The sequence below is a fragment of the Manis javanica genome, chromosome 4, assembly GCF_040802235.1.
Source record: "Manis javanica isolate MJ-LG chromosome 4, MJ_LKY, whole genome shotgun sequence".
Lineage (NCBI taxonomy): Eukaryota > Metazoa > Chordata > Mammalia > Pholidota > Manidae > Manis > Manis javanica.
The window spans coordinates 150,170,112-150,194,227 of record NC_133159.1 but is presented as its reverse complement, the minus strand read 5'-3'; the positions used below and the strand labels follow the sequence as shown (position 1 = coordinate 150,194,227).

Sequence of the window (24,116 nt, the reverse complement as noted above, 5' to 3'; positions counted from 1 at the left end):
TCCAACCTCTCCTCTTCCTTGGTCTCCTGGTTTACTGATCATCAGGCACTGGATTAGCTACCAGATTTCTGGACGTGAATAAGACTCACTCCATCAAGATACTCATAGTCCACCTGAGGGAGAGAGAACCAGCCATCAGACCCTTTGAGTATGATGGGTCTGGTGCTTAGCTAGAGAGAGGAAATCTCTCCCGCTATGAGGGACAAAGGCAGGCTGCTTGTCCACCCTGGAAGGCAGTCAGGAATGACTCCCTAGAGAAGGTGACATCAGAACTGAGTTTTGCAAAGTCATATAGAATTAACTAGGTAAAGGGGGCAAGGAAGTATATATCCCAGGCAAAGAAATGACACACTTAGACTGAATGAATCAGGTAGTTTGAAGAAAGAAAACACAAAAGTAAGAAAGCATAAAATAATGCCTAAACAGCGTAAGAATAGTTTCTTTCTCCCATGTAAAAGAAGCCTGGATTTGGCTCCACAATATTAGGGGTCTGGGTTGCTTTTATCTTTGTATTCTCTCCTCTTCAATATAAGGCTCCACCTCACAGTCTAAGAAGGCTGCTCAAGCTCCAGCCATTACATATTCATTCTTCCCTTTATTAACACTTCTTTGAAGTCATACATGACACTTTGCTTTAATCCCTTTAATCAGGCCTTAGTTGCACAGCCAGTTATAGCTGCAAGAGACCTCAGAAATGTCTCTATTCCAGGTAACCATGTGCCACCTAAAAACGTGGTTCTGTTATTATAGAAGAAGAGTGGAATAGTTACTGGGGAACACTTAGCAATCTCTGCCCCAAACCTGAGAGGAAGCAGTGCAGGCCCAGGGATTATGAGCAGCTCAGTGTATGGGGAGCTTACAGGAGCACCTTGGATGGGGCAGGGGAGACAAGTCTAGAGGGAGGCTGGGCTGAGTCCTGATGGGCCTTGTCATGGGAATTCAAATTTGATCCCCAAAGCATGAGAAAAGCCCTGAGAGGACTTTCAGTCGAGGAGTAGTGTGGTCAGATTTCTAAAGTGAGTGGGGCGGGAGTGGTGGTTTGGAGAGGTGGGGCCCAGTGAAGACACTATGAGGGTGAGTCCAGAAGAATGTTCCTTTATGCACCCCACCTCCTCTCCTCTCTGCCTCATCCTCTGGGCTCCATTCCTTTCCCCATGCCTCGTGCTGGCTGGTGGCTTTTGGGGGTCTTTCAGCTCTATCAGCTAACACAGGTAACACAGGATTGAAGGGCCCCAGCTGCTAAAAAGTCTCTGGTCCAAAGCCTTGGCCGCTGAAGTGGCCTCAGACACAGGGCATGCAAGGCAGTCAGGAGAGCAAAGCTATCATCCCACAGCCCAGCACAGACACCTCCCATCTGGGTCCCGGTGTGGGAGCAGCCAGGCAGTGCAGGTCCCAGGCAGGGAGACCCTGACACTCTAGTCCTGGAAGGGCCAGTTTGCACCTCTGCTCTTCGGCGATGGTACAGGTTTCATCTCAGGTGCCAATATTGACTGCCAGTTTAAGAGTGATTCTTAAGAGTTTAAGGTCCTGACTCAGCAAAAAGGGAGTCTGTGATTAATTAGCGATGCCTGCATGGTTGCTGGATTGGACAGTCACAAGCCCAGTCATCACATTTGCCTTCCATATTTCAGTGTAATGGTGGTTCTTGGGTGCTAGGTGGTTTTCGATCTCTTTGAAGAATGGCCAGTCTGTTTCACATGGAGGGAGGGGGTGTGGTCTAAGGAGAGGTGCCATAGCTCAGGGATATCATGGTCCCTCTGGAGGAAAAGCTGCTGTAACCCATCATCAGTAGGGGCTGTCAGGTAAGCTTTGGGTAAGTCATCTAGTCTTTGAGCAAAAACAAAGGTGTGGTGGTCAGTCTTACCCTGAGGGGTGTGGCTAGAATGTAGACAGCGGAGTGATGAGAGCCCAAGTCCTTGGAAGGAAGGTGCTTACCTTCAACCAGATGACTGGGGAAAGCAGCCTTGACTGTGGGGAAGGGGCTGCCTCCTGAAACAGCTCACACCCCACCTGTTGGTTCTGTCCAGTGTACAACAAAAAGTGTTCAGAAGCACTGACAGCTGCCACTCCAGAGCCCTAGGCTCCTGTCTGCACTAGTAATCTGGGCCACTGCCGGGAACAACTCCAGGGCCCTTCTGTCTACCCAGTCCTCCATCTGCCCCAGTGACAGAGACCACTGTGGTCGGCCCCGACTCAGGAGAGGGGCGACCGAGGCAGGTGCTCCCACCTTCTCCTTCCTGAGTTCCGTGTCTTCTGGCCCAGTTCTTGGAGGGAGAGGAGCAAGCCTCCCTCCCCAGCCTCTGCCCCTTGTCAGGGGGAGGCAATTCCAGGGCCACTACAGGGGACATGGTAGAAACAGTGGCTTAGAGTGCCTCCTCAGTCGGGTGTAAATTTTAACATCAGTGCTCTTTCCTCCTGCCTAAGTTTGTAAGGGGCTTTTTCCTCAGACCTCTGCCTCAGAAAAGCCCTCACGGGGCCCCCTGGTCCTCCATGGTACATCGTCAGGCTGTGCCAGTGCTGCTGGCTCAGTGCTTCCGGCTGGGTTCCGGCAGGAGCCTACCCAGTGAGCAATGCCTGGTTCCCCGCTAGCAGAGGAGCCAATCCTAAAAATGCCAAGACAGGATGCTTGGTTTCCCAGGTACATTGAGAGAACCCTGGGCCCATTCCTGGGCGCCCACACTAGATGTCAGCGCTGTAAACAGAACACCCCCTTGTAGAGAGAAGCCCTTCCTGATAGGGCAGCCGCCGTGCCACTGCTTCATTGCCAGCCCTCATTGTGCACGCCTTCAGCCCTTGAGCTTTGTGTCAAGCGTCACCCCTTTCACAGATCGATCCACAGGCAGATTTTGAGTCACAAGTAGCTGCTCCTGTGGCCAGCCCACTCCTGCCCCACTTGGCCCTGCGTGCACTTGAGGCTTACTGTCTCGTTTAAAGGCAAGCTTAGGGAAGTGTGCCACTTTAAAAGAAGATGGAGAAGTAAAACTCAACAGCACACGCCAAATCCTGGCAGGAGGATTGTCAGGGCTGTGGAGGGTCTGTGCTGCCGTGTTCCTCCCTCCGCATGGAAAGTCAGGAACTGACACTATTCCCAGATGAAAGCAGAGCACAGTACCTAATAAGCACTTAATAAATGTTTGCAGAAATGAATTGGCACAATCTGAATTGACGGGAGTTGCAGGTTTCACATTCGATCGGCTTTCCGTGCCTCTTGAAGCTCCTCTGCATAAAGGAAAATAGTATGAAATGAGGGGTCATCTCCCCATGCAAACACCTGGAGCACCATGCTCTTGGGCAGGAAGTGGGGAGACTGAACTCTTGCTACTAGCTTGCTGGGAAACGGGGCTATTGATCTTGCCCTGTTCCCCTTCCTCACAGGTTGTTGAGAGGGCCACTGGGACCAGCGATGATCTAGTGCTTTGGAAAAGGATAGTGTCATGTCCCAGGAGACCCCAGTGCAGGCACACAGGCAGGAGTGAGAGAGGCTGTGGGTGTGGCCTCACACCTCCTGGTCTATGGGCTGAATATGGTGCCCACCAGATCCTCTGTCCCCAGCACTGCAATCCTCAGGCCCCTTTCACACCTCCTTGGCCACCCATACCTTTCTTCAAGCCCTTCAGTTTTAATTCCTATCATTAAAAATAAGTGAAAGACTGCAGCTTAAAAAAAAAAATGACAGAGTGTGAGTTTATAGGCAGATGGCAGTGCCAGGCCTGAAGAATAGGCAGCTCATGCCCTCCATAACAGCCAGGGACATTTTCCCTGAGTCCAGGGCAGCTGGGGTCCCCTGCCCCTGGGGGACCCCAACCAAGGGGTCACTGCCTCTGCTCCCTGTGCCTTCAGTCAGGGAGGAGGGGTTGGGGGGAGAGCATTCTCTGCAGGGTACTAGAAAGGGTCATCAGGACCTGCTCCGGACTGGGTCTTCCAGAGCATGGGGATAATGAACAGGTGAAAAGGAGGTCGGAACCTGGAGGGACGTCCTACACGCAGCCAGTGTTCCTGTGTAGTCTCACTGGTGTGCAGAGTGAGCACGGGGGAGGGAGTCATTGACTCTGCCTGGAAGGCTCTCAGGAAGGGGTGACATCAGAACTGTGTTTTGAAGTATGAACAGAAGTTCTCCAGACAGCCTATGAGGGAGGGGTGCTCCACATCAAAGGACCAGCAGGTGTCAAGGTACAGAAGCATTACATGGCTTCCCTCCCTGTGCTCCTGCCTTCACTGTCTGTGGCCTCCATTGGGCAGATGCAGTCCCATTCCCTGGGCCAGGGCAGTTGGACAGTAGCTTTCCATTTGGCATGGGAAGCCCAGGCCCCTGCTTTGCACACCCAAGGACTCATGGGCAGATGCTCTGGACCAGGGCTTCTGTCTCCACCCTTTTCTTGCCGTAGGAGGGTTTTCCCTGTCGGGGCCTTTGTGGATATCACTGAGCCCCCCCAGTGGGCTCTGGAAGCTGCCTGGCCAGGGCTGGCTTCCTTTCAGGTGGAGAGCTTGCCCCGCTGCACTCAGGCAGAGGGGAGCACAGCCTGCTCACACTGCCGTGGAGGCCCTGCTGCCCTGCTCTGAACCAGAGCAGGTGTTCGGCTGGCCCAGGTGCCCCAGGGGAGGGCAGGGGAGGTCTGGGGCCAGCCCTGCAGTTCTCTTAGTGAAATGTATTTAGGCCTCTCCAGGCTTTCTTCGTCTGAGTTCTGGTACCGGCCTTGCATGAGCTAGGATTCAGGTAAGGCTAGAAGCAGGAAGAGGCACCTTCTTCCCCAACCCTCTTTTGTTTGTCTGTCCTTCTACCACCCATCCATCCTTTATTCATTCAACACATAGTTACTAAGTACCTGCTGTCACAGGCCCTGCCTTGGATGCTGGGGATACAGTAGCAAACCAGACAGATGTACCCCCTGCCTTTACAGGGCACCTGTGAGGGGCAGAGGAGGAAACAGGATCCCACTCAGATGGAAAGAACCAGAGAGGCCCCTCCAGCCAGGCCTTCTAGGTGAGCTGGGAGGAGCTGGGCGAGCTGAGGACAGGAGGGCAGCAGTGACCACCGTGCAGCTGACAAGCAGCACCAGGGCCCCAGCACCCGTGTCCGCACCTGCGGCCACTGCATCATGGGGCCATGGCCCCTCCAGCCAGGCCTTCCCTGAGCCCCTGCCAGCCTCTTGCTTCCTGCCATCATATTATGCCACCAGAATTAGCACTTGTGCGTCAGATCAATCATACCTTTACCACTCACAAGCAAATTATAAATGTTATCTGTTAAAGCCCCTTGAATGTGAAATGTCATGTAAATTAATAGGGTTTTAGAATAGGAAGGCTCCAGAGGGAGTTCTCAGCTCCGCTGCTGTTATTACCTTGGGCAATAATAATAAAAATAGAAATAAAAGTTATTATTCCACTTACTGAGTGCCAGATAACCATACTGAGCACCCAGCACCATCGTCTCATCGAATTTCACAGGCGCCTTACAGAGGAGCTAAAGGAGGCTGAGAGGCGAGTTAAATAGCTTGTCTTGGGCTACGCAACCAGTCAGTGTGGGAGACAGGCGTTCACCACCTCTCTGTTAACTGCATTGTGCATGGTTTCTCTTAGCCTCCCTGGACCTAGAGTCCTTCATCTGTTAAGTGAGACTAGTAAGGCCCTTGTTGCTCTGGGGAGAGGGCTCCTTGAGGTGAGGCTGGTCGGGGAGGGCCAGCTAGGGGACCCTCCTGGGTTCCTGGCCATGGAAAGTGCTCATGTAGTGGCTGCTGGGATTATCCTCGGTGCAGTGATTCTAGTCTTATCCTCTAGGCTAGGCTCTTAATTTATAGGTGAGAAATAGGCACAGAGAAGGTTCTACCATTCCCCTTCCCACTGGAGCAGAGCTGGTAGGCAGTGGTATGACCTGACCATGACCATCTTTAAATACTTCTGTTCTAGTTGTTAATTGGCAGCTGCCTTGAACTCCCAAGGGCCTCCCCCCGCACCCTGAGCTCTCCCACAGACTCCCTGACCATCCCGCCATCCACCCATCAGCGATGCCCAACCGAGCACTGGTCTCATTCCACACCAGAAACACCCTATCTCAGGAGACAAAAAAAAAGGGGGGTGGTGGGGTGAGGGAGAGTCTATATTTTACAGAGGAGGGCACATTGGGATCCCAGATGTTGGTTTACTTACTGAGCTAATGATGGGGCCAAGGTGAGAACCTAGGGTCTTCGAGCAGAGGGTCTTGGGGTACTCAAGGCTGGAGTGTGTCCTGTCCTGGTCCACAGAGGTAGGCACCATAGGGCTGGTGTTTGGAATCATGCTGCGGCAGAGCCATTGCAAAGGCCGTGTAGAATGAAGCTCAGGGGAAAATAGGCATGGTGAGGAGGCCTAGAAGAGGTCAGGCCATTTAGATTTGATTGGCTCAGCGAGAGACCCTAAGCAGAGGAAGCAAAATGTCAAGATGTTCTTGGCAATTCAGCATCTGGAATTTTGGGAACAGGGTGAAGTATAAAAAGCCATCTGAATAGCAAGCTCTAGAAGGACCAATGGTCAGACCAGTGGTTCAGCCAGACACCCATTGGTAGTAGGTGGGAGAGAGTCTCATAGGCAGAAATGGCAGGTTTCATGAAGAGTTGGGGCAGGGGTGGTGTGGCATAGAAGGAGAAAAATCTCGAAATAGTTTGCTGATGTCTCCTGAGAAACTATGGTTTGGAATCTCTTCACTGTGAAGGTCTTGGTCTTGGTCCCAGAGCGACAGGCAGGTATTTGTTCAGCGGGCACACGGGTATCCCTGGGTAATCTGGGACCACAAATGGCTGGCACAGAATGGCGAGGGCTTTGGAATGAACTCCCTGTGGCCATTCTTACCCTCGAGATATTGCTGGAGAGACTGATGCTGAACAGTGTCCTCGCAGGGCCAGGGGCCAGTGCTGGAGCGCTTGTAACGTGTCAGCTATTTCTCTGCTGGCCCTCCAGCCAGCATTGCAAAGAAACCTCAGTTCATTCCCAAGGCCCAGCTAATCAGGCCAAGGATGATGGGAGCTGGACTCTGGAACCAGGCGAGGATCTGCCACCTGCCCCCAGCTCAGTGGGTAGTGACTGAAAAGAATTTTTCAGGGTCCTGAATCTCAGTCATGTGGAATATGAGCTGTGGGCCTGGAGCAGCTACAGGTGGGCACAAGTTTCCACTCTCGGAGGAGCCAGAGGGCAGCTCTGAGCACCTCCCATTTGCTTTCGCAGCCCTCACTTCGTGAAGCTTTGAGCTGGGAGCCAGGCCAGGCTTGAGACTAAGGCCTGTTCCCCAGCTGCAGATTCAGACACCAAGAAAAAGATGAGGATCTGCAAAGTGCCATGTAGAGTGGAGGGATAGGCCTCGCTCACTCCTGTTCCTCAGAGACATGGTGGCAGCGGGCCCTCTGGTGTGCCCTGTCACCTCCAGGTTGGAGGGAATCTGCAGGCCAATGTACACCTTTCACTTCCCGCCTGGCACCCTGGGTCTGCGCTTGCCCCTTCTGGGACTTTCCTTGTTGTTTCCAAAGGATGTTCCCTGGGTTCTGTTGTTTGCTGCTACAACCCCTTTCCTCCAAACAGGCTCTCTGACAACCAGGCTTTATAAAACCTCACAAAGGTTTGATGCTACAGTGTACTTCCTCTTTGTCCCTATTGAAACATCTCAAGAGAAAGTTAAGCTAAACAATTGCATTGAAAATTATTTGGGGCAATTTTTGTGCCATCCCCCTGCTGTAGGGGCCAACAGCCTCAGGACTGGGAAGATCCAGGACCAGGCCTGAGCTGCAGCCCCTCCCCTCCTCTTCCCCAGGCAGGCAGGCCTGGTCGTCTCTTTGGCCCCTCTGCCTTCCCTTCCAGTGACTGTCATTTTCCCCAGCGAGGGCAAAGCATCTCCAGTGGACATTCTCTCCAGCACCCCTGTCTCCAGCAGCAGCTCCCAGGCCTCTCGATCCAGGGCTCTCCACAAAAATGGCACAGTTGGTGTCCCTGGGGAATGTCAGGCTTGCTCCTAAAAAGGTGTGTGGAAATCAGATTCCTATTTTGAGTGCCAGAAACTCAGAAGTTTTTTTTCAAATGGATATATATCAGCTTCCTTCAAAGCAAAACTTTACAGTTTGATAATGTAAATGTGTCCCTTCAGTTATCGATATCCCCCCTCTTCAGGCCCTCTGTTCCCACCTGAACCCCTGGATCCTCCTATTCCAAAGTTGTGTCACCAACTTTTTTCCACTCTGTCCCTGCTTGCAGCTGCCACTCACTCACTTTCTGCACAGAAGACAAAGCTGTGAGCTTCCTTTAGAAGAACTGGCCATGTCATACCAGGCAGGCCTGCCCAGCGGGTAGGGAGGGTCCTGGGCCAGCCAGATGACAGATGATGGCATTTCTAAACTCTTGTAGGACATGTTTCCTACATTCTGGGTGGCAGTTTTTCTTTGGGTTGCTTATTTTTGAGTGTTTGGGTTCAGCAAAGCAGCAGTGAATGTGTGAACCGTGTACATACAAGAATGTATGAACCGTGTACAGAAATTGCTGGTGGGGGAGCTGCAGCACATGCTGCAGAAGTAGGAAAAATTGTCTTTCATAAGGGGCCATTCGGGATGGTAATGCACATTACAAGAACATGCTTTGTAAAGATCCTCAAAATCACAGCCTGTCAGAGGATAAGGAACCTCAGAATACTCTCAGATTCTCTTTTTGTGAGAGGCACGAAGGGGCTCACTGACTCATCCAGGGTCACAGAAATAAGTAGTGACTGCACCAGAACCATATCCCCGGCAGTCCACTCCCAGGCTGACGTCTTCTCATGCCAGGAAGGGGAGAGGATGCCAAGGAGGCTGCACATGACCTGATAACCTGCAGCAGACAGGACAGTGCGCCCTTTCCATGTTCACTAAACACTAAGGACACCCCAAGGCTTCCTGCAAATCAGCGCTTCTCTACTGCCACAGTGCTTGAGACTCATTCGGAAGGCCTTGAAATGCTAGCGGCATGGGTCCCAACCAATTCTTCGTGTGCTGTTAAAGCTCCCCAGCCAGGAGAGAGACGCACTGCTCTGGATTGAGAACCTGCAGTGGGTCTCACAGGAGATGGTCGCAAGCATTAAATTGCCCACTGTATTCCCAGGAGGGCCTCTCCTTCCACAAGGTAGCAGAGTGATGGGCTGTGCAGAAGTGTGCCACAATTTTAACTTTTTAAAAATTTTGAAAGCCTTTAAACCAATGTCTCACCCTTGGTTGCACACTGGGATTGCCTGGGGAAGCATTTAAAGGCCCCACTGTTCAGGCTATACCCCAGATGAGCCAGAATCTCCAGGGTGGGACCCAGGCCTCTGCATTTGCTCCCCCACCACCTCCGGGGTCCAGGGAACAACCAGGGATAAGGATCAGCGCCTTACATGGAGCAAGGCACCCTCCTCTGGGCAAATTAGGCTCCTGACCACTTCTGTGGTCACTTGCACCTGCCACACCTTGGGGCAGACAGGCAGTTGAAGGTCCAGACGGCACCCCCGTTCAGCGGCAGGTCACCCAGAGCAGGGACTCCCAGCCCTGGCTCTCCTTCACCACATCAGGGCATCCTGACCATCATCAGCTGATGCTCCATGAGAATCTTCTGTGGGGCAGACTCTGGGCTAGGTCCAAAGTAGGGTGTGTGACTCGGTTCCTGCCCTAGAAGAATGCGTCACCCATCAAGGGTACATAAAAATAACTGCTTAGGTAAGGCAGAAGCCAGTAAGTGCCGCACGAGCAGTAAAAAGTAGGTGTGTGTCATACAATTTTCGAAAAACTCAGAAGTGCAACTGACTTCTAATTTGCAATGAATTCTCACAGCTCCAAAAAGTCCAGAAAAGTGTCTCATTCACTGTCAGTGGGATAGTGAAAACCAAGCCTGGATTGCCACCACTGACACTTCATTCCTTTGTACCTAGACATCCTCTTTTTGCATGCAAGGTTCTCTAGCAAGAGGAGCAGACTGCGTTCCCAAAACCTGATTCCCAATAGGCAACCTGTAGCTCTCAGGCCCTGAGATTTTTATCAACAAGACATTTTTCTCCTTTCTTCCTGATTTACTACTAAGAAATGAAAGTTTTAAGACCCCTAGGGTCATGCCAGCCTGCTTGGCCCAGTCGTCATTAGAGCTGAACAGAATGTATATCCTAACTCTGAGCTGGGGAAATTGAGCTCCTCTTAAATGATGTCATGCAATTGGACATTATGAAGGATTACAGAGCACTGTCATCTGTAAAGAATTCAGGCCACCTGTGTGCCCAAGCTCCATCTTACCATATGGCCCACCATGGAGGAAGGGGGACAGCCCTGCATGGGGTAGAGTCCTATCTTGAAGGCAGGGTTGATGGCTGGGCAGGCTTCATCAAAATGACAGCTAACACTCACGTAAGCTTACTTCCTGGCAGGCATTTGTCTAAGTGCTTTTCGTGTATTAACCCTGCACTAATGTCATCATCTTGTTTACAGGGAACATCAAGGCACAGAAAGGTTAAGCAACTGGCTCAAAATCACACAGCTAGTAAGTGGTTGAGCCAAGATTTGAACTCAGAAAGGCTCCATGTCTGTGCACTTAGCTGTTGTGCTAACCTGCCTCACAAGAAGAGGCCTGGTTGCCCCATTCATGTGTTGGCCAGGCAGGCTGTGTGGAGGGGGGACCTCCCTCTCCACATTCCCCGCAGCAGGGGGAGATGGTCATCTTCTGCACTAGGCAGTGGGGTGCTAGGGCAGCCCTGGGCACTCGTGGACCACAGGGCTACTGCCACAGCTCTGCTTGGGGCTCAGCCTCCGGGAGAAGCCCTGAGCCTTGCCAGTGTTCCATCAAATTCCCCAAGGTCTTCCCCTGAGGTACCCCTGCAAGGCCTGTTCTCTCCTTGGCAGCCCAGACCCCTCTCCCTCCAAAAATAAAGGAAGAGATATTTCCCAGGGAGGTAGCCTGCCACAGGTGACCCCTGGCTCCTCAGGGCCTGGGAAGAAATGCTGAAAACAGGACTCTGAGGCTCATCAGAAAGGCTTCTCCTCCTGCACGTGCAGCTCTCCCAGGTGCAGCCCTGGGAGGGCTCGTTTCCAGCAGGTCCCGTGTGCTGGACAGGCTGCCTTCCATCAGGACAGCTACAGGCCAAGGTCATGCCTGCTGCTTTGACCCCTGACATCCCCTGCCTGGGGCAGCCCCAACCCCAACACACACACAGACCCCTTTCCTGGATCCGGGCTTGCCCAGCCACCAAGGAGAGCCCCCTGGCCCTTGAAATAGCATCAGGGACTTATCCGCCGGGTCATCTGGAGAGCATATGTGGAGTAACCAGTGAGGCTAGGTGGCCTAACAGGACAGGAGGGACATGGCAGGGAGCTGGGTAAGGGGACTAGGAGGACAGGCTTGGGAGGGCCCTGTGCAGCCCTGTCCTCTCCCCTCCAGGAGACTGTCAAGGAGGCTGGTCTGGTCTGGAGCTGTGGCCCTGGTGTCTCAGACGCAGTGTGGGAGGGGTCACCATGGAGCTGAGCCGGGAGGGGCAGGCGGGGTGGCTCTCCTCCCCGCCCCCTCTTCTCACTCAGTCTGTCCGCTTAGCCTGGTTTTGATGACTGAGATTAAGCTCCAGCCCTTAGCGGTGTCTGCTGCTCAGTGGCCAGCGGGAGCCTTTATCTGAGATTAAGGATAATGGATTTCCTTTCTTGGATGAGTTTTTTTTTTCCCCTTCCTCTTTCTTTTGGACTTTTCATCCAAAATGCGTTCAACTCCAGAAAACAGACCTTTTGTTAAATGTCTTTTTATTGACTAAACTCCCCTCCCCCAGTTCTGCTCCCCATCTTCCCCCACAACCACCTTTTCATGCTTCCACAGAAACCTTCTGTTTCAAGTACAAGGTGAGAAGGCAAAAGAATAGCCTGCCCTTCTCTCCCACCTCCTTCCTCCTCCCTCTGGGTCCCCTGAGCCCTGCCCTGTGCCCGCAGCAGGAGCCTGATGTACTGAGTTGGGGCAGGGAGAAATAACTTGACTTCTTCCTTATTTCCTTCAGCAGTTTCCACCGGCACCACCTTTTCAGAAACCTAGATCCCCCTTGAAAGAAATGGGGAGAGGACTTGGTGTGAGGCCCTTCTTTGGGCCCCACAGAGTTAATTGCTGCCCCTGGGGGGAGGGAGCTGGAAGACCCAGACTGTGTACATTCATTTCACCTGGATCTTTCTTTTCCCCTTCCACAGCCCTATTACCATATTTAAATGCAAGTATGTCTCTTTTCATTGACATTTTCAGTAGCTTAGCTGACCTTTTAGAGTAGCTCGATCCCTTTTGAACTTCTTTTCTCCCCAGTAGCTCCGTGTAGCTGAGACAGTAGTCTTAGAGTTTAGAGGGCTTCTAGTTTGCGGTGCTTGGGGGATGGTTCTCTTTCTCTCTTTTCTCTGCGCTCCCTGCCCTCCAACGGTGCATGTCTTCCCCACGCAGTCCCCTAGCGATTCTGGTTTGGAAGGCTCACTGGCGAAGCTGACCAGCTCTGGCAGGGCTCTTTGTTGTTTGCTGCTGGCTTCTGGCACATCATTTGAAACCAGTCACTGGAAATGGGTCTAGGGATCAGGCCTCCAAGTTTCTGCCTTCATGGCAGAGGGTGTTTGTTTCATGTGTAGGAGTGTATCTGTGTGCGCCTCTGTGCATAAGTTAGTTGGTGGCCAAGAGAAGCCCAGGGAAGGGACTCGCCCACCTATTTCTTCACCTGGACATTGTGCATCTGCGCTGGTTCAGCTGTCCTTCTGAATTTTAGATGCATCAGCCTTGTTGCCTGGTGCATTACTAGATAGCACAAAGACTTGATTGAGACCCCCCCCCCAGGAGACCTTTCAGTGCCTACTTGATCAGGACAATGGAGCTCAGACAGAACAGCCAGGTTTAACTCCCAAAACATGCCTCAGGAGGTTGGAACACTGAGAAGGATGAAGCTACAGGGCTCACTCCTTGTGGGTCCTCACAGCTGGCTCGGTGTGTACACAGTCAGCCAAGACCCCCATAATGCTTCGCCCTTGGGTCCAGGCCTGTGGCACTGCTGATCTGAAGTGCTAAAGAAGAGTGGAGTTAGGAGGCTGAGCAAACCTGCAGGGCCCGCAGAGAACAGCTGGAGTTAAGCTGTGTCCTGGCCAAGATGCCTGTTCTGTCCAGAGGCCGTGGCAAGGGCCTCCTGCCTGGTGCTCAGGGCTGACTGCTCCTCCAGGCCCCGGCATGCTTGACCCTGCTCTGGACAGGCCCTGGGGTGCCCGGGGTGTCAGTGCAGGGGCAGCAGGGAGCTGGGCCCCCTCAAGACGGGGTCCTCCTAATCCTCTTGCATTATTTTGGTGTGCCTTCCAGAACCAGTTTCCGGGCTGACAAATATGTAAGAATCAAACACATCTAAAGATGCTGTGCCTTCCAGAAGCCCGAGAGCCGCTCATCTGCGTCCCTCCTGAAAGCTGACCCGTGGCAACCCCTTCCCACTCCTGCACTTTGTGGGGGAGGGGGAGTGTGGCCTGGAGGCCGGCCTGTCCACGCCTCCCGGGGTCTCTCCTTCACTCCTGCTCCTCTCTCTCCGCCAGGCTTCCCAGCAGCAGCTTATGGACCAGTGGCAGCAGCAGCAGTGGCGGCAGCCAGAGGCTCAGGTAGGAAGGTGCACGTGAAAGGCGGCTCCCAGGCAGCCCCAGTGTGCAGGGCAAGGTAAAGGCCCTGTCGGATCTGTGTGGCTGCATCTGTCCACTACTCTCGCCACAGCCAGGAGGGTGGAAGCTCCCCGTGGGGGTCAGTCCCAGGACTGGAACCAAAGGTGGATTGTTATTCTCTCATTGAGAACAGAAAAATGAATTTCTTTTTGACTTTGGACCACCCCTTCACCTTATAACAGGCTTTAGGGCACCTGGGGTAATTTCTCTCCTCGGCTTCTGCTGGTGCACGAGGCTCCCTTCCTCAGGTCTCTGACCCAGCCAGAGAAGTAGCAGGTTGTGAGAGGGAAGCTCAGAGCCCATCCATATGCTCCTGACCTTGGAGCAACCAGCCCTCACAGCCCCTGCTGCCCCTGGCAGATAGACCTGCTCATCTGGCCAATCCCCGAGGCCCTGAAAGCCAAAAGTGGGGCCACCCTTGGCCTCAGTGAAAGGAAGCTGCTATTTCTTGAAGTTTCATCCCGGACTCTCTCTTCTTAGCAGAGACCAGAGAGCTCCTGGGCTCCAGCTGCCAAGGGAATGGGGTTTTCTCTCCCATGAGGTCACTCCAGTCCTTCAGTCTCCAAACCCAGCCTTTTAGGAGGTCTGGAACCCCTCAAGTGAGGTGGGAACATTTTCCCAGTGGCACTGTGGGGTCAGGCTGGAGCTGGGGCACCTCCAGGGTGCAGGCCTCCAGGGGCCTCTGTCCCTCTTCCCTGGATGCTCTGCCTGCCTAAGCAAGCAGGGCTTCTGCTGTGTGCTGGGCACCCTGTGAGGCCTCCTGGCCTCCCCCACCTCCCACATACACCATGACTGCTGGGAGACCCTTGCTCCCCTAACCCGAGAAACCATCGTTTGCAGCTCTCTGCCCTCCCACCGCCCCCATAACACCCCAGGAACAGGGTGCTGTAGCACCCAGGGAAGTGAGTAGTTTGCTGTGACAGGGCCCTAAGGAGGGCAGGGGGGAAGGTGCTGGTGAGGGTACCAGGAAATGGGGCATTAAAAGCCCAGAGGACAAATGCCAAAAACCCAAACCCTGAGTGATAGAGACTGGCACAGTGAGGCCCTTTAGAAACATCAGTAAAACTCCGTTCCATGCAAACTGGCACTGCCTTGAGCTACAAAGGATCCACTCCCTGGAACCACCCCCTGGGGATTTGTTGGCCAGGCTGGGCAATTCCCAGCGGGCTGCTGAGGGCCGGCTGACCAGAGAGCCGGTGGACTGACAGGCAGGGACAGAAAACCGAGCGCCGTCCTCAGCCTCCCCCTGCCCCAGCCGGCCTCCAAAGGCCCCGCCTGCCCTCCGGCCACTGTCCCGCTGTCCCTCGGTCCTCTCCTGCCTGGGGGCGGGTGCACAGCTGCCTCCTGTCTCCCTGTTCTGTTTGGTTTTGTAACTTCAGTGCTTTTTGCTATCATTATAAACAATCCTGTCTTACCTGTGCCTGGTGGGGGGGGACAAGAAAAAGAAAGTCTTGAGATTTTTGAGTGTTGGTGGTTGTTTTCTCCATTCAGTTTCTTTCTTATTATATAACTTGGATTATGAAACTAAACTTTAACCCAAAATTAACCCTGCCTCTCTCCCCACCCCCATTCTCCTTGACTTCATGGCAAGTTTAAAGGGCAGCATGGGGTTCTTTGCGAGTCTGAGAGTGGTCTCCCCATGGTGTGTGCCCCTTTCTGCCACCCACCCTCTCATGGTCCCCCAGAGCCAGGAGGGAGGCCCACCATCCCCTCTAGCTCCTAACCCCAAAGGTCAGAGCCATCTCCAACCACACTTTTGTTTTCAGGATCAGTGGTGTTTTATTTGTAGCCATTTCCATCGGGAGCCCCATCTCCCAGAGGCCATCCGAGGTCAGCCATGCTCATCGCTGCACTGTTAGTGAATTCTATTCAGGAGCGCGCTCCCAGACCGCCTGCCCCACACCAGCCTGGGATAGCGTAAGGAGTAAATCCTCAACTCCGAGGTGCCCACCCCCCAGGGTGCAGGCTTGGCCAGGAAGCTACAGGGCACCCACAGTGCTGCCTGGGGTCAGTGGCAGGGGACAATAACTAGTCTGTGCCTGCGAAAGTCCAAGCGCCACTTTGACTGGAAGACACCAGTCCACGGGTAGACAGATTAGACCAGCTGCCTTCCCACCCTCTCCGGGCCTGGGGCTGGGTTACAAGCTGGGGAAGGAAGAGCTCTGCCGGTCTGTCAGTGCCCGGTAGGGACTAACCCCTCCTTACCTCTATGAAATTATCTGGACTCTGAGCCTGGCAGGATAGCCAGTCATTAACCTGTGCAGTAGCCCCTAGGTGGCATTTTGGCATATATGTAAGGGGCTGCAGAGACTTGCTCGGCTTTGTGTGTCAGTCCTGGCCAGCAGGGGCTCACTGAGGACTGACTGCCAGTTCTAACTTACCGGCTCCTGCCCCACCCATCCCAACTTTTCCCAGGGGACAGGGACGCTCTCTCAGGCTCCCGAGCAGGCAGCCTCAGCTAATTGGAGGGCAACACAAGTTCAATTGCATTCTCTTGTAGGGAGGAGCTGGTTCAGGGAGGTTGTGAGGGTACCAACCTTGAGCTTGGTACCATGCTGAACCTGGCAGGTGACTCAGAGCAACAGGAAGCATAGGCTCGGCTCCCCAGGGGCTGTCAGGCTTGCTTTAGGGATTAGGCATCCTATGGAAGGCCCCTTTTTTGTCTTTCATTTTTGTCTAGCTTCACAGTTTTGTCTGTCCATATTGTGACGAATGGGGGCACTTCTTGAGGTGTGAGCACCTGCCATGGGCTGCAGGATGGGAAGCAGCTTCGCTTTGCTCAGGTTGGCGACTGGTATGGATGAGGGCTGTGGTGTCAGGGTAGGAGGTCCGGGGAGCCTTGAGCTCTGCAACCACCTCAGCTGCCTCCTCTGGGCCAGCCTGCCCACCTTTTCCTAATTCACCTAGGACCTGAGGTGCGCAGGGCTCAGGTGACCCCGCCAGGGGAGGTCCCTGCCGACTCCTAGATAACTTCACTATCAGTGGTCACGTTTCTTTCACCTCCACCCGGTAGTTTGAAATGTCATCTTTTCTTGTGCTCAGTGGAGAGTTTGTTTGTTTCTTTTGATCGTATTCATTCAGTTCCAGTGGCCCCATCATGTCCCACCCAGACCTAAGTCCTGTTTGGCAAACAACTCCCCCTACAGGTGAGGGAAGTGGTATGCATTTTCAGGCTATTTTATTTTGGGGGACATTCCAGGTGGGTCCGTGTATCAATCTTAGAGCTTCTGAGCCCCCTGCCTGACCCCAGCCCATCTCCGGCCCCAGCCAGGACCCCTTACTGTACTTTATACTTGCCAGCTTTATTCCAATCTAGTAACATGAGCTCCTGACGGTGGTGGTGAGTGTGAGAGTCATGTTTCTATTGTCTTTTCTCTTGCTTGGTTGGGGCTGCGGTGAGAGAGTGTCTCTGAGGCATACTTTCCCGCCTCTCTTACACTAGGATCTGCACACCTCCTCTCAAACACTCTTCTGAGCACGCTCAGCGGGAAGGTTTGTCCACACCTATTAATCCTCTCTCAGTGTCCAGCTTCCTGTTAGTACCAGCTGGTTTGCATGTTTTTGCTTGTTCAGATGAAACAGTTCAAGAAACAAACTCATATCCAACTCTCCAGAAATGTCTTTTTTTTGTACACTTTCGTTTTCAATTTTTTTTTATTAGTTACAACTCCAAAACACCTGTTGTCCAGTAAAACATTTCACACCTCCCCTGCCTGTTCTTAGATTGTATGTATCTGTGGGACTGAACTAAATGCATGCACTGTAGTAGATGTACTGGTAGCTGTAGCTGTAGTTGTAGAACATGCATTGTTGAGTTGATATTACAGGGTCTTCGGCGGCTCGGCACAGCACGGCTGTCGGAAAGATAGCATGGGGGACCAGGAAGAGAAGGGGCTCCATATTTTCAATGTTGCCAAGGGGCTTGGATCCATGTTCTCACCATCAGCCACCACCACCTCCCCTCACACTCCCTGCCCCCCCAGTGCAGAACCGGATCACCACCCTCAGCTCTAGCCTTCTCAGCTGGGATCTCTGCAAGAGCGTCCAGCTAGAGTGAAAGAGAATGGAACCAGAACTGGAAAGAGTCTGAACGTTCTTCTCGTTGTCTTCCTCATATGGTTCGTGAACAGAGCAGGTCTTCTCTCATTTCTTACTGCCCTCTACTCCTTGAGTACTTTCCCAGCTCACATTCAGCCCTTCAAGGACACAGGTCCATGTGGCAGCCCTGTTTACATGGCCCACTCTTGGGTTAGGGGAAAGTGAGATATCGTAGGGAAAGAGATTAATGCATACCCTCATGGCATGCATTGGGTCCTAGCGAAGGCTGGCTTTTGTTCCTAGGGTTGGTGAAGGTGGAGAAGCCATGAGGTGAGCTCCCTCCCCAGGGGGTGGGGCAAGCAAAGTGGTGACACTTCTACTACAGACAGCATTGGTACAGCCACGTGGGGAAGGGGAAAGGAGGTACAGAGGGAAGGGGGCCTGTGGCCCCTAAAGAGGAGGTCACAGTGTTCCTCCATCTCTCCAGGAAGACTTCCCAGTCCTGCAGCCTTTGCTCTTGGCTTAGGGGTGTGCATGGTCAGTCATGTCTAGACACTTGTCTCCCCTGTGTTTATGGCGACAGGCCATAAGGGAGTGCCAGAGGTCTCTTAGAGCTGTTGGTGCTGTCCCTAGCTGTACAAACTGATGGGAAGCGAAGTAGCTGTTGCCACCTAAACCCGCTCTTTAAGTCAGGCTGGTTGGTGGCTCTAACCCAATGCTTCAGGAGGACACGGGTGGGATCAAAACCTGCAGGGGGCAAGTTATCTATTATGGGAGACAGAAGCCCTGAAAGTCAGAGTCCGTGAAGTCTCTACACGGTGCAGAGTGGCAGAGTGAAAGGGTAGCTCCATGGAGAGAAGTAGTGACTGAGGATTGAATGTTAGAAGCCTGGTCAGCCATCAGCCAGAATGAGGACCCCTAGGCCCAGGAAAGGAAGTCTGAAGAGGAGCCGTCCCTCTGGCTGGGCTGCAAGGGTGTGGCTGGGACTGTCAGGCTTGGGGGCTGGAGTTGCTGAAGCTGCAGACTGACCCTGGCTGGGGAGTGTGAAAAGAGGGTGGGGACAGAAGGCAGACAGAGCAGGACTCCCCCCTACTGGTCTACATCCTAGGCTGACTGCTAGGAAGATGGCTTTGCTGCCCTGTGGCTGGACATGCTAACAGTTTTGGTTCCAGTAGCTAAAATGAGCAAGAGTATAATTCAAGTCAGAATAGGATAGTTTAACTTGAACCATAAAAATAAATGCTTTGGGGAGGAGAGTAGACACAGGTGCTCAAGAAGCAAGCTTGCCTGTCCTACCCCTCTCAGGATGCTTTCCATGTCCCCAGTGACATCCTTTGCCTTATATGTATTAGGGACTGAGGGGTGTGAACAGCAGTGTCCCACATCTCCAGCTGCTGGAGGGATCCGGGCATTGTCTGCATCAGTCACAGCACAAGCTTTAGGGCTCCAGGTATCACTCACAACAAGCACATATTGAAGGTGTGCTTTGTGCTGGGCACCAAGGAATATAAAGGCAAATAACACTTGTTGCCTTCAGTTGTCTGTGGATGTAGATCTCTCCTGCTTAAAGCCCTGTTTCCCACAATGCATTGTTTCTGACGCTGTCAGCTTCATTTAAAAAAGGAAAGTAGATCAGCATGCTGCCTTCATTTCTGAAGAGGGCTTTCTTGTGCCACCATCAGCAGGGTCCAATGTCCAGGAAGGGGGCGCTGTGGTGCAGTCATCTCTTCTTCCCACCCAGCCTCCCCTAGGCTAGCAAGGAGCATCTTTTGGGGGCTGTGCCCTCAAGATGGCCCATCTGTGGATAGGGTCACAGGGACACCCTCTCACTGGGATAGAGTCACATCTGTGACTGTGGAATAGAGCCAGCACAGTAGCCTATAGGGAGAGCAAATCTGTGACCCGTTAGGACCAGCTGCTGCAACCAGCCAGACTTACTCCAAACGTTCCGTACTTCAGGACCTTCCCTGAATACATATCATCCTGTCCACTGCCTTGTGTTCTGGGGGTGGGCACCCTGTTTCTCAATTTGCCATTAAAATCTTCATTTCTGGGAGAATTAGGACTTTCACCACAAAGAGTCCAGCATTGGATTTTGGTAACCTCAGTGAATTTATAATAACGTGCAAAGCTGCCTGCCACTGACCTCAGCTTCATTCATTTTCCAAGGGCTTTCGGACCAACCCTGTTGAGGATAAAATACATCAGCTCTGATCAATAATTGTGTAATAGAAATACTATGCACTTGATAAATCAACTCTAGTGCAATTAGCAACTAGCCTTGAAGCCCAGGCCTAAGTATAAGTTAATCCTATAGTGAATGGAGTGGGGGAATGTTAATGGTCTCTTGAATCAGTGGAATTATTTTCAGTGGTGACACTTCCATGCCTGCCCCCTGAGATGGCTGGCCCTCTCTCATGCTGGCTCAGGAGAGGAGTGCAGGGGTGTGGTGGTGTGGTAGTGCCCTGGAAGCTCCATAAGAGCATGTAGACAACAGAGAAGGGCAGAAGGACCCTCTTCTTGCATCCTGAGCTGGGCAGGGCCACTGCAGGTTCTGGTGGGCCCAAAAGCTGGTGAGCCCACATGTTGGTGAGCACAGATGCTCCATGGCTCCTTATGCTGCTGCAGAGCTTGGGCTGTCATGTCTATTACTACAGCTTTGCCATGAAACAGGCAGAAAGGCAGAAATGTGGAGCCTGGTTTTACATGTTTGTTTGTTTTTATGAGAAAGCTAGGCTGTAGAATGGTCACATGACCCATCCAAAGGAACACAGCTGGGAAGCATGGCTTTGGGCAAGGGTAAAGACCCCTGACCTTGAACCCAGGTATTTGGCCTCCTTGAAGTAGCCCAGTGGCAGAAGCATGTTTGTTCATGAAGACTCACCTGCTGCCCGGATGCCTGCCACATGCAGGATGGACTCGGAGGCTCTGGATCTAGGAACTTACAGTCTAACCTTTCAAATGTACTTTCCAGAACTGGGCCCTGGGCATATCTGCCATAGAGTTTAATTAAGCAGGTGGTTATTAAGTACAGTAACAACATGTGTGGCAGACACTGTCCCAGGCCTTGAATCAGGGAGCTTTTGGCTATATTAGAAAACCCAATTCAGCACAGTTCAGTATTATAAGGGATTTAGCTGCTGACCACCTGGAAGCTCAGCAGCAGAGTGGGCTTCAGGTATAGATTGTTCAGGACTCTTTTTCTACAGTTCTCTTTATTTTTCCCTCATTTTCCTTTCAATATTGTCTTTATGTTGGTTTCCCTGTGGTGACAAAATGGCTGCAACAGTTTCCTGCTCCTCACTCTCCTGTCTAGAACAAGAGGGGGTCAGATGGCCCAGAATTTGAGTAAACATCCAGAGCATTGTGCTGCTTGGCTAAGCCCTGGGTTATGAGAACCAGTCACTGAGGGTGGGATCCATCCCCCTCTAATCTGAATAGCTCCTGCACACTTGGAGAAAGATAGATTTCCAGAGGAGACTCTGGGTGCTGATAAAGAGGGGAGAGGGAGAATGCTGCCAAGTAGATAATAGTGAATGCCCACAGCCCTGCAAGTTCATAGATGAATACAGAGCACAGTCTTGCTACGAGCATCTCCCACATTAGGTGGAGGAGACGAACAGTACAGCAAGATGCCATAAGCCCAGTAACAGAAGGAGCACAGAGGAGGAAGTGATTGGCTTTGTCTGGGATGTCAGGGAGTGAGTGTTTCTGCATTTAAAGGACACATATGAGCTCCCCAAGGAGCCTGGGGGAGCAGCATATGCAAAGCCACCAGAGCCCAGAACAGTAGAGTAGATTTGAAGCCCTGCAAGGGGTTCGCTCTGGCTGGAGAATAAAATGCAATGGGTGGAGGGAGGCAGCAGCAGATAAACTAGAGAGCTGGGCAGAGCCAACCCAAGGGCCTTGGTGTTGTGCCGAAATGCTGGATTTGCATGGGCAGCTGGGAGCCCCAGCCTCAGAGGCCTGAAACCAGGAAGTGACATCAGACTTGTATGTTAGACAAGCTTTGACAGCAGGGTGGATTAGAGAGGACTGAAGGCAGGAGGACATGTGGCAACTCTTGTACACTGTAAACGCTCCATAAATGTTCATCTATAGCTGCCTGATGCGAGATGCTTCAGGCCTTTTACTCTTACCCATTAGCTGATTAACGCTGGGCTCAACATCATGCCAGGGGGCTAGGGTAGGATGCAGACTTTCAGGGCATGGCCCTTACCCTCAAGGAGTCCCCAGTCTGGAGGAGGATGCAGCACAGGATCAATGTAAGAACTGGTCTTTAGTAAGACTAGATTCCTGCATGGTCAGAGAGCACTTGGGCCAGGGAAGCTCAGATAGGTGATAAGATGTGAAGTGGGCCTTGAAGGACTTGGACGGGGAGGACATTTCAGGTCAGACAACTTGGATAAAAGGTTGGCGGTGGGATGAACAGGCCAGTGGGAGGCTGTCTAATAGGCAGTGGGGTTAGAGGCTTGAAAAGATAAATACAGTCTATATTCTGGGAGCTCTTGAAAGCCAGATTGAGGCCGTCGTATTGGTGGGAGAGAGAGGCTGGTATTTTTTATGGCAGTGGAGCCTGGTAAGTACAGAACTCCCCAAGGAAGCTCCACCCGGCAGCAGCCCCACAGAGCACAGCCTGACCCCTGGGCACTGGGCCCAGGCCAGGTTTGTGACCTAGAGCCAAGGGAGGGGAGCAGAGCGGGCAGCAGGCAGGCACGGAGGGCATTCCATAGCAGGAACTGCTCCTCGGTTCCCGTGACTCTCCTTGGCTTCTCCTTCCTTACTCATTCCCTGACCGGGCCATTGGTCCCCACTCCTGTGCCCTCATGGCAGCCACTGCCCCTGCCTTTCTTCCAGTCCATTTCCCTCTGTCCTTGTCTTCACTTCCCCCAGCCCCCACCAACCCCCCATTAAAATCTGGCTCAGACTGCCAGGAAGCCGCATCTGATTATCTCTGCCTCAGGCTTTAGCTCCACAACAGGGTCTTGTGTCCTCAGTCTCCTTCCTGATTGGTGAGTTCTCCTGAACAAAAGGCAGAGTTTTGAGTTTTGGAAGATGTTCTGCACGAATCTCAGAGTGGTGCCTGTCTTCTCCAACTGTCTAAACAGTATAAACCATCAGTTCTCCAGGAGGCAAAGTGAGCCTCATTCTTAGTATAGATGACTCATTACTATGCAACTAGAGAAAGAAAATAAAGGGGCCCTTTGTGCCTGGATGCTTATTAATATTAATAAAAAGGTTTCTTCTTTCTGGCTTGGAATTCTGCAGCACAGGAGGTGGGCAAATAATGCTTTTGAACAGCTTTGATTGGCTGTTGGAATCCACTCTATTGACATCAATGGCCAAGAGAGTTCCAGCCAGTATCTCAAAGTTCACACCCACCTGGGCTGTCCCTTAAGGGAAGGATATGTTGCAAGTGGTTGATAGAATGCCAGAGACACTTCACAGCCAATTTTAATAAAGTAATGATAATAATAATATCTTAGTAATAATGGTTGTAACTTGTATGTTTTATGAGTGAGCCAAATACTGTGCTACGCTCACCTGTCTTATCCCCTTTAATTGTCATAAGCCTATCAAGTGGGCACTATCATTCCCATTTTCACTTTTAAGATTTTAAATTTAAAACTGTGGCTTAGATAGCTTGTCTGTGGTAGCAGAGACAGAATTTGAGCTTAGGTCTGTCTCATCAGATCTGTGCTCTGAACCACTGTCAGCAGATGCTTAATCGTACCAGCCCTGCAACGCCTGAGCAAATCTCTGTGTCTTTAAAACAAACACTCAAACAAAAAAACACTGCTGCCTTCAACTCAATATTCCATATCCTTGGGGAAGGAGAGAGCCCAAAATCATTTACAAGAGGCCTCATGAGGCATTATATGTATTTTTTTTTTTGCACCTACTTCTGCCGTTGCAGACTTAACGTCATAGTTCTGCCTGGTTTTGGCTAACATTTCTGATCTGGCTTCTGGTCCCTGAATCCTTACAGACCAAAGGCAGACAAAGGAGGCCCAGAGGAGGCGTGGCTGGGTAAGAGGCAGCCAGGCTGAAGGTAATTGTTTGAAAGGAGGCTTTAGCTAACACAAGACTGAAGGAAGTTAGGCACTGCCCGAAAGAAACTAGGCGGAGGAGAAAGGGAGGGCCTCTTTGCACAGACAGACGTTCTACGGAGGGATGAGTCCACATCCCATCCTGCGAGCGGTGAGGACTGAATCTACAAGGTCGCTGGGAAGCCAGCCCGCGAGCTGAGAAGGGATTGGCCTCCCAGTTGCTGGGGCTTTGCTTTGAGCCAATAGCTGAGGACGGGCGGGGCTGAACGCGGGTGTCCTGCGGGAAGACCAATCATCTTGCAGGAAGGCTGGGCTCCCGGTACCATGGCAACCACAGCAGGGTCTCATTTGTTTTGTAGATGAGTAATTACTACGCAATTAGAGAAAG

General features: G+C 52.2%; 1 protein-coding gene across 11 annotated transcripts in view; it reads left to right on the top strand.

The window, feature by feature from the left end:
• MSI2 (musashi RNA binding protein 2) overlaps nucleotides 1-24,116 on the top strand; it is a 372,867-nt gene that overhangs the window by 328,848 nt on the left and 19,903 nt on the right. For 6 of the 11 annotated variants that reach the window (XM_037003866.2, XM_037003863.2, XM_073235397.1 and 3 more), the window contains one exon: nucleotides 13,521-13,583. The exons of 2 other annotated variants lie outside the window; for them this stretch is intronic. In XM_037003866.2, coding sequence (XP_036859761.1) covers nucleotides 13,521-13,583 — 63 coding nt within the window. Of the gene's footprint in view, nucleotides 1-12,164; nucleotides 12,257-13,520; nucleotides 13,584-17,082; nucleotides 17,133-24,116 lie in introns of those variants that run through there. 3 more of the 11 variants (XR_012130677.1, XM_073235396.1, XM_073235398.1) reach the window with 2 other exon arrangements.